The 12,421-nt window shown below is 36.1% G+C and overlaps 1 protein-coding gene across 2 annotated transcripts in view; it reads right to left on the bottom strand.

Annotated features, from left to right (window-relative positions):
* EPAS1 (endothelial PAS domain protein 1) overlaps nucleotides 1–12,421 on the bottom strand; it is a 115,431-nt gene that overhangs the window by 89,395 nt on the left and 13,615 nt on the right. Inside the window, exon 1 of one of the 2 annotated variants that reach the window (XM_081940766.1) lies at nucleotides 4,819–4,998. The exons of the other annotated variant lie outside the window; for it this stretch is intronic. Within the exon in view, the coding sequence (XP_081796892.1) occupies nucleotides 4,819–4,874 (56 nt within the window). The 5' untranslated portion in view covers nucleotides 4,875–4,998. Of the gene's footprint in view, nucleotides 1–4,818; nucleotides 4,999–12,421 lie in introns of those variants that run through there. 2 annotated transcript variants of the gene reach the window in all.

Below are 12,421 nucleotides of genomic sequence, written 5' to 3'. Positions count from 1 at the left end.
TAGTAATTGAAAATTAAATCATATTGGGAACCATAAAAATATGTGAGGCCCATAAATATAACTGGGGGAATGAGTGAGGAAAATAAAACCTCTAGTTTTATATTCATCCCCTAGTTCTAGGTCTTAGATTCTTAAAAGTAGGAGGGGGGAAATCTGCAAATTCTTTTCTAAAACTGGTTTCTCAGTTGCATAAGTTGCCAGGTTTTGAAAAAGTGATGATCAACTACACAATTTCAAACAATGATATTATTGTTTAAGCCATGCAGGATCATTTAGACCATCTAAAGTTTTGGAATTATAACTACTAGAGTTTCCAGTCAGGAATAGAGATTATGGGAACTATTATCACGGCACTGCCTAGGTAGTGTCAAGCTAATTATTAAGAATAATAAAATTAGAAATAAAATTAAAAAACGGAAAGTATTTTTCTGTAAACGTATAGGGCTTATTCTGGTGTCAATAGAAAATCATATATGAGGAAGTTGTGTTATTGTGATAAAATGCACAAGATAAAGTCTAAACATGACATTCTACCAATAGACAGTTCTACCAGGAAACAATTCTTCATCCCTTCTGCAAGCCTCTGAGCACCCCACATAAATTAATCCAGAGAAGAGAGGCCCTCTAGAAGTCATTTTTAAACTAAGGGAACCAGCTATCCCTTTTACCAGTCTGAAATAATGTCATTACCCCAACAAAATAACTAACTTTATTGTTTTACACAAGCATCTCAGCAACCACATTCCCAAACTCGATCCTTGACTCACAAACAAGCAATATTACAAATTGCTCCATTATACTCAGGCTACGCCCAAATTACTCCTGGTTTAAAGAACAATTGATGTAGAACAAATTTAGAGAAGAGACAAGAAAAAGGAGGGAAAAGTGGTAGACTAAAGCCCTCTCAATAAAATGTTGGATGTAATCCATATGCAATAACTGAGACTCAAACTACTTGGTGGAAGTATTTCAACATTATTGTATGTATGCCCCTAAATTCCGCTATTGAATATCACATACATTATTCATTTAGCATTTAAGCACATACTAGCTAAAACGATGTTCTTTGAATCAGACAGAAGAACTTGGACAAAGTGACTGCAACATTTGCATTTAACATTTCTTTTTAATGAATCCCGTTGAACCGCAAGACCACTAAAAAGTCCATAACTTTGGAAGACTTCTGCTTCTCCTTCCCTGTGCTGTAAGGCAAAGGGAAATGTTTCTGTTATGATCTATATACAGATTAGAAAAAGGAGTGGCAGGTAGTAAAAAAAAACTACATAGTGTAACAAAATATAAAACACTGGAAAGAGAATAGGAGGACAATTCTGTAAAAGGTGAGTTATATAATATACTTAGGGGGCACAGTAGCCTAGCGGTTAATCTGGGCTTGTCAGGTGGAAGGTTGGCAATTTGAGATCTAAGCACCATGTGATGGGGTGAGCTCCCATTCTTCCCCCAGCTCCAACATAGGAGTTCAAAAGCATGCAAATGTGAGTAAATGATGATGATTATATCACCTTTACTAATAAAGTCACCCTGAAATGTGTACCATGCAAAGACTCCCAGATCTAGAAAACTGCTCTTTTTTCCCTTTTTCTTTTTCCAAACAAGGTGTTATGAATTTTTAATTTTTTTTAAAATCTAAAAAAAATTCTGGAGAAGAATTGAAATTTTCTCAAACAAATTGCATATATAAAAGATATACCTCACAATGTACAAAATTAAGAGCAACAGTACTTGCTAATTTACTGTACTTGCTAATAGTTTGGGAAATAGCCCTAGCTTAATATAAAGCTGTAAGAAAAATATACGATTCCTTTTAAATAGAAACACAAAAGCCATGCAGATGGTCTCCTCCCTAATGATGAGAAAAAGAATTGGTATGAGACATAAGAGGCTTGCTAGCCGAGGAATCCCCAATGTTTCTGAGTAAATGTGCTATACTTGGACTTTTGAAAAAAAAATGTCAGGGCACTTTCACAAACTGTTAAAATAAAAGGTGTTTGACTAGTTATAAATATTTTATTTTGTATTATAAATCAACACTGATCTGCTAGTTTTTGTTATTTCTGATTCTGGATGCTGTGGTTTCCAGAATTGTTGCATTCTTTTTAGATATCATCTTTACATTGGACCTGATTTATAATAGCAGATCATTATTCTTTTGTTTTCAATTTTTGTATATTTGCGATGAATAATTGATTTTCTTCCAACATGTGTTGGCTCTGGTTGTTCAGCCAGTCCTGTAGTGTAGCCCCCTTTCACTAGATATCCAAAATTCCACCCCCTAACGCAGCCCTTGTTAACCCGGGTGACAATTGCTCCAGGGGTATTCACTTCCCTTCCCTACTGGTTCGCAAATGTGAGCATGCTCACATGTGAAAAAAGGGCCTATAGATGATGCCATAGAGCTGGATGTGGGTGGGTGGAGCCACCTGCAATTTCTGCTACTGGTTCAAGTGAACCGGTCCAAACCGGTAGAACACTACCTCTGAATTGCTCTGGTAGAGGTTTCTGTAAGTTATGTTTCACCATATTGTTTATGGGAGAGACACTCTGTCTGGTTCCTCTGATGGGACCTGTCCAGTTTTGTTGACTCTCTGGTATAGCTCTCATCTTTGTCAGAGCTTGCAAACCCCACAATCACATCAAGGTGATGCTCCATTTGGGGGGGGGGGGAATTATTACTATTATAGTTGGCAACATAGTTAGCCTGATGTTTTATTTGGATTTTTGCATTTTTATCTATTGTCCTCATTATTATCTTAAAAATACTGTACAAATGGTACCACTTAAGAGGTCCTACTTAAGAAGAAAGTGACAAGACAACTAAAAGCTACCACAAAACCCAGATTTTTATCTAGAGTCTGATAAATGCAGGGAAGAGATCTGGCACATTTGTCTGTTCAGGATACGTCATAGAATAGTTGCCACGGCTGGAAGCTCTTAATGAAAACTCCTGGTGTATTTTTAATCTCATGACTTTAATTTATTTAATGACATGGTTTTCCCAAAAGAGAATAGCTTGATGGGCATATTCCTATATGTGTGATCATTAGGGTTGATGAAAGAGAAAAGAAGAAAAATAGAACAAATTTTAGAGCGGTTTTTGTGCCCCTCTAAAATTGTAGCCCCATAAAGCACTCATTATATATCATGGGGTGATCTTTTTTTCTAGACGATATATTACCTCTCTAATCCTTTATATGAAAGAGAACTGCTATAAAAATTATGATGGCAGTTGTCTTACTGCAGTTGGAAAAAATCTTTTATCCTATCAAGAGAAAACATGTTTACTGGTGAGAAGACGGCTATTTTTCTTTTGAACAATGCAAAAACAGACTTCTGAACAAAAATAGCTTTGTGTACCATTGATAAAAGAAGCATCATATCATGGGTGATGGCCCAAGCAACAACTCTAAGAATTATATAGAAAGTACAGTCAATTCTAATAAATACATAAACCAAAAGCTGTTCTGCCTGTATCCTTTTGCCCGAAAACCCTTCCTGGGACCTTTATATGTAGTCAAAGTTAGCCAGTATTATATTCAACTTCAGAAGTCTACTTGCCATTAATAGAATGTCAGATGTTCAATGCCTAGGTTCCAAACAGAGGATAGTGTGGCTAAACCCCAGGGTGATTTCAATCAAAGTTCAACTGTTAGTCATTTTAAGCTTTGTTTCTGAAAGCCACACTGGAGATATAAAGAATTTAAGCACTGAGAAGACAGCAGTCCACAAAGCAGAAAACATCCAGCATTTAGCAACCCCTCCCCTTTTATCTTTAAGCTCAGACACATTCTGACAGACTTATCTGCTACAGCCCGCCTTTGGTGGAAGGTGGTATCTTTGTGATCTGGCTGTAGCAGAGGGATGGAGACATGAAGCTCCAATCAAGATATCTCTCCCAATGCCTCATGCCTCTGAGACCTGACACTTGCACTAACTGGAACTAGCATAAAATGCAATACTACTGTTACATAAGAAGAATGGGTATTTCCCCACCCCTGAGAGGTGATTACTTTGAATAGCTATGCATTAATCTAAAAATAGATCGCATGTAACTAAAAAATCAAAAACAAAAAAAAACCAGCCTCTCTCATCAGATGAACCTGAGCATTTTGTCAGAAGTTTTAAAATAGTCACCCATTCTTCCTATTAAACCAGTTAATCATTGGTTCAAATGGAGTACACAGTAATAATTCTATAGGATTTAAATTGCCTCCTGCATTCACGGCAGAATTTCTCCCCAAACATTAAGGGAATATATTCAATTATCTATTTGAAATATAATTGACTCAACTACTGCCTTAAAGCAATAGATTTTAGAATTTGGGGAAGTAAAGAAAAAAGCCGAATTTGCCATCACATATACCTAACAGAATATCAAATTTCACATAAGTTTTAGAATGTTGATTGACATTTAATTGACAGACATAAGTTGTGCAGTTTGTTTTTAATTAATCAGTGCCTTAAAGGCAACCTAGACATATTTTATTGGGATTTCTGTTTTATACACCTGTCTTTTTTTAAAAAATGTCTTTTTTTTTCTTTTCTTAAAAAAAGGACCACTATCACCCCTATTAGTGTTTATTCGGAGTTGTGAACTTTGCTACTTTGCAAACTGAAAACTGCAGTATGAATTTTTCAAGCAGGGAAAACCATAGTGTAAAGGGAGGAAGGGAGGAAACATGGGAAGAACATGCACAACTCCAGCTATATAAACATTTCCTTTACAAGAGAATTAGAAGGGAAGATTAAAGGACTTGTGGAAGAGGTGGATTTTGAAAAGAATAGGCTAGAGGATCTCACCTGTGCCCCAGTCTCAATTGTTTTTCTTTCTTCTTCCTACCCAGTTGCTCAGCCATCTTCCCCCTCTGGCCAGACTTGATGAGGAAACTTCAACAATGTTAAGGAAGATTGGCAGAAGCCATGGCCGCTTGCTAACTCACTCCCCTCTCCTTGACTTTATCAGGGATCAGACTAAAACTTGGCTCCAGTCCATGGGTACTCAGAGGGCGACTCACCCTCTCATCTCTGCCGTTGGCTCCAAATAGCAGTTGAGTGGCAAAAGTGATGAGAAGTAAAAGCAGCCACAGCCCTCAACCTAAACAAATAGAGATATAACCCCCACTCCTCCATTGCATGTTTAGACTACGTATCATCCACAGAAACATGAAACTAATCAAACACATGAAAACAACCCTACTGATTTCTGTAATATAAATGTAACCCTACCTTCCCTTCTACCTTGCCAGCACAATCCTGCAGAACAGCAGCTGCTACAGTTCTTTGCAGAAGGCCATTCAAGATCTTGGAAGCTCTCAGTCTTGTAAAACTGGCACCTCAAAGTGGCAAACAAATATATTGGATATGAAATAGCACACCAAATTATGGAATTGGGAACTGTCTGCCAATAACTGTTAAAATCTGGGGTGGGGTGGGGTTTGGGGTTAGGGGGCTGTGAATATTGGAATCCCTATCCAGAGTATGGCATGGGTGTCAGTTCCTGATCATCTATTAATGTTTGATTGAATTTTAACTGAATTGTTTTATTCTCTGCTTTTGGTTCATTGTACATCTCCTAGAATCATTACTTGAGTTGAGTGCCCATGTAAAAAATTATAAATTAATAAATGCCACCAGAATTGAGATTTCAAAAATTCAGATGATAACTAGATGGCAAGAAAGAAGGTATACTTGCTGCCATCCAGTGGTCATCTGAATTTTTCGGTGCAAATGTGGTAGGTGTAGAAGTAACTATCCAAGAACACTCAATATATAAATATATAAAACATAACTCTTTAAGGGAGATGGGTGGTTCAAAAATGCAATGAACCAATCAATAAAAAAGGACTTGACAGACAAGATGCTTCATGGAATATAACTAGCAAATTATTGTAACGTGTAGCAATTTCTAAGGGATGGGACTGCCTTTCTATCACCTAACAGAAAACCAAAGTAGGGAGATGTATTACTGTATTGAGTTTCTTGGTATCTGTCATGGCCATGCAGCTGAGTTAAACAGAATTTTGTACATAGAATATATCTATTTTTTCCTGTTTCCTTTTTATTATGATAATACAAATCTCTAAACATTATGTTATTTTGCTACCATGTTATTTATAGAACACTCTTAATTCTTAATTTTCTGTGTATTGTTGCTTGGTATATTTTCCTCTGTGTGTTTGTGTGTAAATATATGCCTGTGTTTATGTGTATGTACATGTTAGCAGAAGAAAATGTAGAGGAAGAAAACAAGGTCAGTAAATTAAAACAATAAAAAAGCAAGGAAGGAATATGATGGTTGCAGCATGTTGCAGTCACAGGATGAAATCTGAGACATTCTCAACTGGCTTCCATTGGAGAAGCTTAATGATCATGTGATTTACTTAACATTCATGCAACTTGAGTAATGACCATGGCAGTTGTTTTAATGACCACAGTAAAAATGGTCCTAAAATCATTTCCAGTCACATGATGATCCATGTTATAGCTGCACAAAATTACAATAGAAATTCTGGTCCCAATTATGATTGTAAGTAAAGAACTACCTGTAGACTCTTTTATGCTTTGCATAAACATGGCATGTTGTGGCTATCCCCCCTAGTTGAACACATTTTAAGGGAATGTAGGGAGTTTTAACTGGTAAAATCAGTTTTTTTAAATATTTGCAACCCATTTGTGGTTCTTATGGCACCCATTTTGCTCCTTCAACCCATCCCACAAATTTCCAATAGAAAAAAGCCAAAGCAATTGGCCCCGTACTAGAAGATGCAAAAGAGTGCTGGTATCTTCTCCAGACCCACATTTTTTACTACCCTAGCTGGTGTGATATGTGGAATGATCCTGGTTTGATAGTGCTGTAATATTTCTTAGAAATAGCTGTCAGTATCTTATCTTAGATACTGAGAGTGTCTACGTGAGAGGTTAGCTCTATCACAGATTTTGTACATCTGACGTGTTTTCTGGTTAGCTTCTGAAAGCTGATGAATTCAACTCTGCATGAAAAGGTTCTACAGCTACCTCTATGATCTACATCCACATTTCTTAAACTGGATATGGTCTCCATCTACCAATTCAAAAGGTAACAGGCTCACTGTTATTTATGGGACCAAAGTCAGATAACTCGGAAGCTTGGGGAAGACCTCATCAGCCTCAGAACTCCAAACAGAAGTCACCTACATGAGCAGTGCAACTTAATTATGTCACCTGAAGTGACCCACGGCAGCTCTGCAAGGGTTCAGACCTTCTGGTTGAGAGCCTGAGCCCTTAATATGCCCTGTTAGCATTACAGGCAGCTCCGGCAAATGCACAAAGTTATAACAAACAGCAAGGAAATATTATGCAAGACCACAGGAAGTCACAGGAGACAGTATTCTGGGCAGACCTGGCAAGACGTCTGTGTGAACTCCAGCTAACAACAGACTTCGATCATTGGCGCCAAACTGAGTGGAGAACATTTCTAATGCTGCTGTGGATAAAACACCACATGTTTTTGCCAGTGGGCCGTGCTCCAGAACGCTGTGTACCTGACAAAAATCAGATATACCCAGGTCTCTCTTTTCAATCTCTCTCACTCCCAACTGGGAAGGAAGGAGAGGAAGAAAGTGCAAGTAATTCATTTAGTTTTTATAAGAATGGACAAATTCATTAAGCATCCCACTAAGTAGCAGCACTTAGCTAGATTAGGTCAATCTCAACAAATTAAGATTCATTAGCCTCATTAGAGGTTGGATGGGAGACCAACAGGAAACCCCAGATCTACAAGCTAGAAAAGGAAATAGCAAAGCACTTCTTCTTGTTGCCACCCCCCCCCCTGCAGGGATGTATCTATGTAGTTATGAGAGTAAAGACTGAGCCATGGGTCTTTACAAATTCGTGGCACTAATAATGTATTTGCTAATTAAGACTTCCCCCATTAATGGTGATTAATAGTTTTACAAAACAGAAAATAAATAAAACATTTTTGGCAGTTTATGCTTACCTTCAATGAACCTTTGTTCCACTGTTCCATCAAATTCTCTGTGAAAACAAACCCATTCTATAAACATGTTGCTTTTTTATTTCTTGGCAATTGCAGCAATATTTGGGATATTTCTAGACCAGGATTGCTTGGACACATGTATTGTTCTCTAGAGACCCAAAAGTCAGTACCTGGTTTCTTTTAGAGAACCACACTGAGAAGACTTCTGCCAAAACCTAGTTGCACAAAGCCACACTCTCCTTTTTAGTAATTAGTTAGATTTACAGCATTGTGCTACACTATAGTTTATAATAACATGACTAGTTAAGTAAGTCACAGTTACAGGATTTATATACAACACTTCATTATCGATTAGTGTTTATAACCCACTATGGCTGAATGTCAGCCATCAAGCGAAGCCAAAGCCAAAGAAAAACACATTTTTGGATTCTATAAATGAGGAGAACCAGCCTCTAAAGTTAGCATTTGCTCTTCAAAAGAAGCCGTAATTGGACTCAGTTGCTGTTCTTGATTATGTGAGCAGAATTCTCATATAAACTTATATTTAAAACATTTATGGAGTCCTATTGGTTCTTTCATTGATAGGTAAAGATACACATGCTATATCAAATATATTTTAAGAGGAAGAAGAGAAAAAAAAACAATGTAACATTGACACAGAAGCTTTGGTTCTGGATTCATGCAAAAGAGAATACTGTTTACAATTCTATGCAAGCTTAATAGGAGACACATCACAGAACTGCTTTGGTACCTGCAAGTTTCAAATGTCTGTATTTCTTAGTATCATTGCTTGTGGAATAAAGAATCTATGATCATTTTTATTGCACCTCCATCTATGCTTCCTAACGGTACCCCATCTTGTGGGAGGGGGGGGGACAACTAAAGCAGTAGATAAGAGGAACTATGATGATTATGGAAAGTAGAGCAATGCCTCTGATGCCTAAAAAGTGACAGTGAGAAATTGCAGTGTGGACCTGAATCCTCTTTTCAGAATCAAGATTCCTCTAAGAATGTGAATAAATTTGCTTTGATTTGGTTCTCACATTATTATTTGGTTTTCACCATGGTTTATGCATTTTCATGTGGATTGAACAGAGAGATTTTCTCCAGGATGGTGTATCCTGGTCCTTCAGGTCTTGTAGTAGTACGCATGTATAAAATTATGCACTGTTCTGTATTTATTATGTTTAACATGGGTACAATTCTCACGTTACTGACAAGAAGCATTGCTAATAGGCATTTATTAAACTAATGTAAACATTAGATATAGAATAAAATAAATTCTGAAGAATCATGAATCTGGGCAACAATATGATTTTCTAGATGTTAATTTATTACACGTTTAAGCCCATATATCACACTTCAAAACTATGTAATGATCCAGGCTCCTGTAGCTTATTTAAACAAGCACAGAAAAAAAGATTTTCAGTTTGGCATTAGGTGAGAACTGGATTATACTGTACATTGCATTGTAAGATGCTGTGTGGGCTGTTTCTTTTTGGCATAGTGTGAAGAATGAAGCAAGATAGTAAAGTTTCTATTCTAAACAAACTATAGTTAAAACAAAATATGGCTTAACATGATACATATGTGAATGCAACCTAAATCTTGACCAAACATTCTACATAGGATTCTAGTGAGAACAAAATGTTTGCTAGGGAGGAAAAATCTAGAAGAATTTGGTGGGTTGCACATAAATTATAAACTGGTTTCCAGGTGCTACTTATAAAAACAAGCATACTTCATAGAACATATGTTTTACTTTAAACTGAAGAAAGCACATAAATTGATAAAAACATTTAACGTGATTGATTAAAGGAGACAATATTTCCCCCCAATTTCCTAAAGATCTTTAAAGAACAGCATTTAGTACCTGAGGTTCAAACAACTGTTATGATACTGGCTTTCACTCTTTCCATTTTCAAAACAAGAAACGGAATAAGTACTTTGTCCTCTCTAAGATTCAACAAAATCTATCTAAACAACATTCGTTAAGTGATTTCATCAACACAAAGAAGGCAAATTGCACAAAAATAAATATATACAATTTTGTAGAACTGCTGCACTTAAGCAGAGTGCATCTCTGGCCATGTCTAGTCTAGGGTAGAGACGAACCAGGGGAGACATGATAGCAGTGTCCCAATATTTGAGGGGCTGTCACAGAAAGGAGGGGGTGTCAAGCTATTTTCCAAAGCACCTGAAGGCCAGACAAGGAATAATGGATGGAAACTTATCAAGGAGAGATTCAACCTAGAAATAAGGAGAAATGTTCTGACAGTGACTACTATCAACCAATGGAACATCTTGCGTTCAGAAGTTGTGGGATGATCTATAGATTATAATGAATTGTATTATTATTATTATTATTATTATTATTATTATTATTATTATTATTATTATTATTATCATAGTCTATAGATTTTATACATTCAACATATCAGTCTAGAAACATCTATAGTCACTAAAATACATATTTCCTGTCCAAGGTCATATTCATTATTTACCAAGCCAAATAGCAATAGCACTTAGACTTATATGCTGCTTCATAGTGCTTTATAGCCCTCTCTAATTGGTTGACCAAGTCAGCATATTGGCTCCAACAATCTGGATCCTTGTTTTACCACCTCAGAAGGTTGGAAGGCCCAGTCACCTTGAGTCAAATCCTCCCAATGGCATTTAATCTACAAGTAGCTATTATGCAATTATAAAAATCATATTCCAAGAAGACCTAAAAGTGCCCAACAGTCACCCTTGTTTCTCTATTATTGTTCCATCCCCACATTTTCCTTTATGGTTTCCCAAATCCTTCCAAAACAGCTTCCCCACTACTTTTCTCTGCTTTTCTTACTCTGTCTGATCACTTAATTAGTTACATAGATTTAATAGGTTTTTATTTGAGTTTTCTATTATTTTATCATTGATCAATCAGATTGTACAAATATAAGTCTTAACTTTTATGGCATGGATTACTATTTCCAAAATGTATTCCTTAGTTTTCCACTCCTTTTTGTAAGTATATACTATAAGAGGATAACTCCCTTATTTTTTGTTCCCATTCAGGCTTTATGTACAATACCTATATTTTGACATTTTTCATGGTGGCAAAGAAAGAAATATGGGATTTTTGTCACTAAAAAGAGCTTTTTACCATTTTTAAAGAGGGTATAAACAAGTAATAGGTTTTTAAAATGTATACCCATCCCCAATATCTTCAAAATGCTGCAAAAATTAATTAGTGGCATCAGGTGTTTATTTATATGGAGGGTAACTTAATTGTGAACGTCCAGAATATGTATTGATGTTACCTGGGATTTTTCAAGCATCAGGCTGTAACTTTCCATGGAAAGACAAAAATGAGAATAACCAGTTTGTTATTCTAAAATTAAAAGTATGATGATTGCATACCGCTTGTTGTTGTCATTATGTATGGCTAACATAATCAGTGGCAAAATCAAATACAATCCATTTCTTGTTCAACTGGTCACAAAATTACACTTTTAGAAGCTGCTTCAAAATATAGCCTTCAGACTTCCTATTGACCCTAGTAACAAGTATTTGCTGAATCTTCCAAGTGCCCAAACTAAACATTCTAGAACATTTAAAATGGGTGAAGTGTTGTTAAATCTAAAAAAAATATTCAGCTGGGTAGTCTTTTATGTCTACCCTCACAAAAAGTGATGAGGCACTTGTGTATCAAAATATACACAAACCCATGAATTCTGTAGATCGGGGTTCACATTTCAGAGACTGAAACTATAGTTTTAAAGTTGGTTTTCAAGCAGCAATCTTGAAATTGATGTAATTGGTCATCTGGTTTGGATCCAACTTCAGGTAGACCTTGGCTTATGACCACAATTAAGCCCAAAATTTCTGTTGCTAAGTGAGATAATTGTTAAGTGAATTTTGCCCCATTTATGACCTTGCTTGCCACAGTTGTGAAGTGAATCACTGCACTTGTTAAGTTAGTATGGGGATACTGCAATGGTCATAAATATAAAAAATGTTATAAGTCCCTTGTTTCAGTGCCATTGTAACTTTGAAGTCACTAAATGAACTGTTGTAAACCGAGGACCACCTGTAGCTAAGGTCCTACCTGAGAAACTTGATACATTATAGAGAAAAGAATGCACTTACAATAACAAGGAGAAGATAAAAGAGAAAGTAACAGCAATGTAGGACTCATCTGTATCCTTGATTATTATTAAGTAATCCACAATTTGGTTGAGTTCACACAAGCTCTACTGTACTACACAACACACAAAGAAAATACATGGTATAATATGATGTCTGAATAAGGTTTCATGTAGTTTCTTAAAATATAGATTGGTCGAAGTATAGTTTGTATGGTTTTGTATGGTTTTGTATGGTTTAATTTGTAACAAATTGCCTTCTTTTAATTATGTCTAAATAATTGTCCAATTTGGAGAT

This window comes from Natrix helvetica (genome assembly GCF_964273705.1).
Source record: "Natrix helvetica genome assembly, chromosome: 2".
NCBI lineage: Eukaryota > Metazoa > Chordata > Lepidosauria > Squamata > Natricidae > Natrix > Natrix helvetica.
Note: the sequence above shows the minus strand (reverse complement) of the source record. Positions and strands in the feature narration are given on the sequence as shown.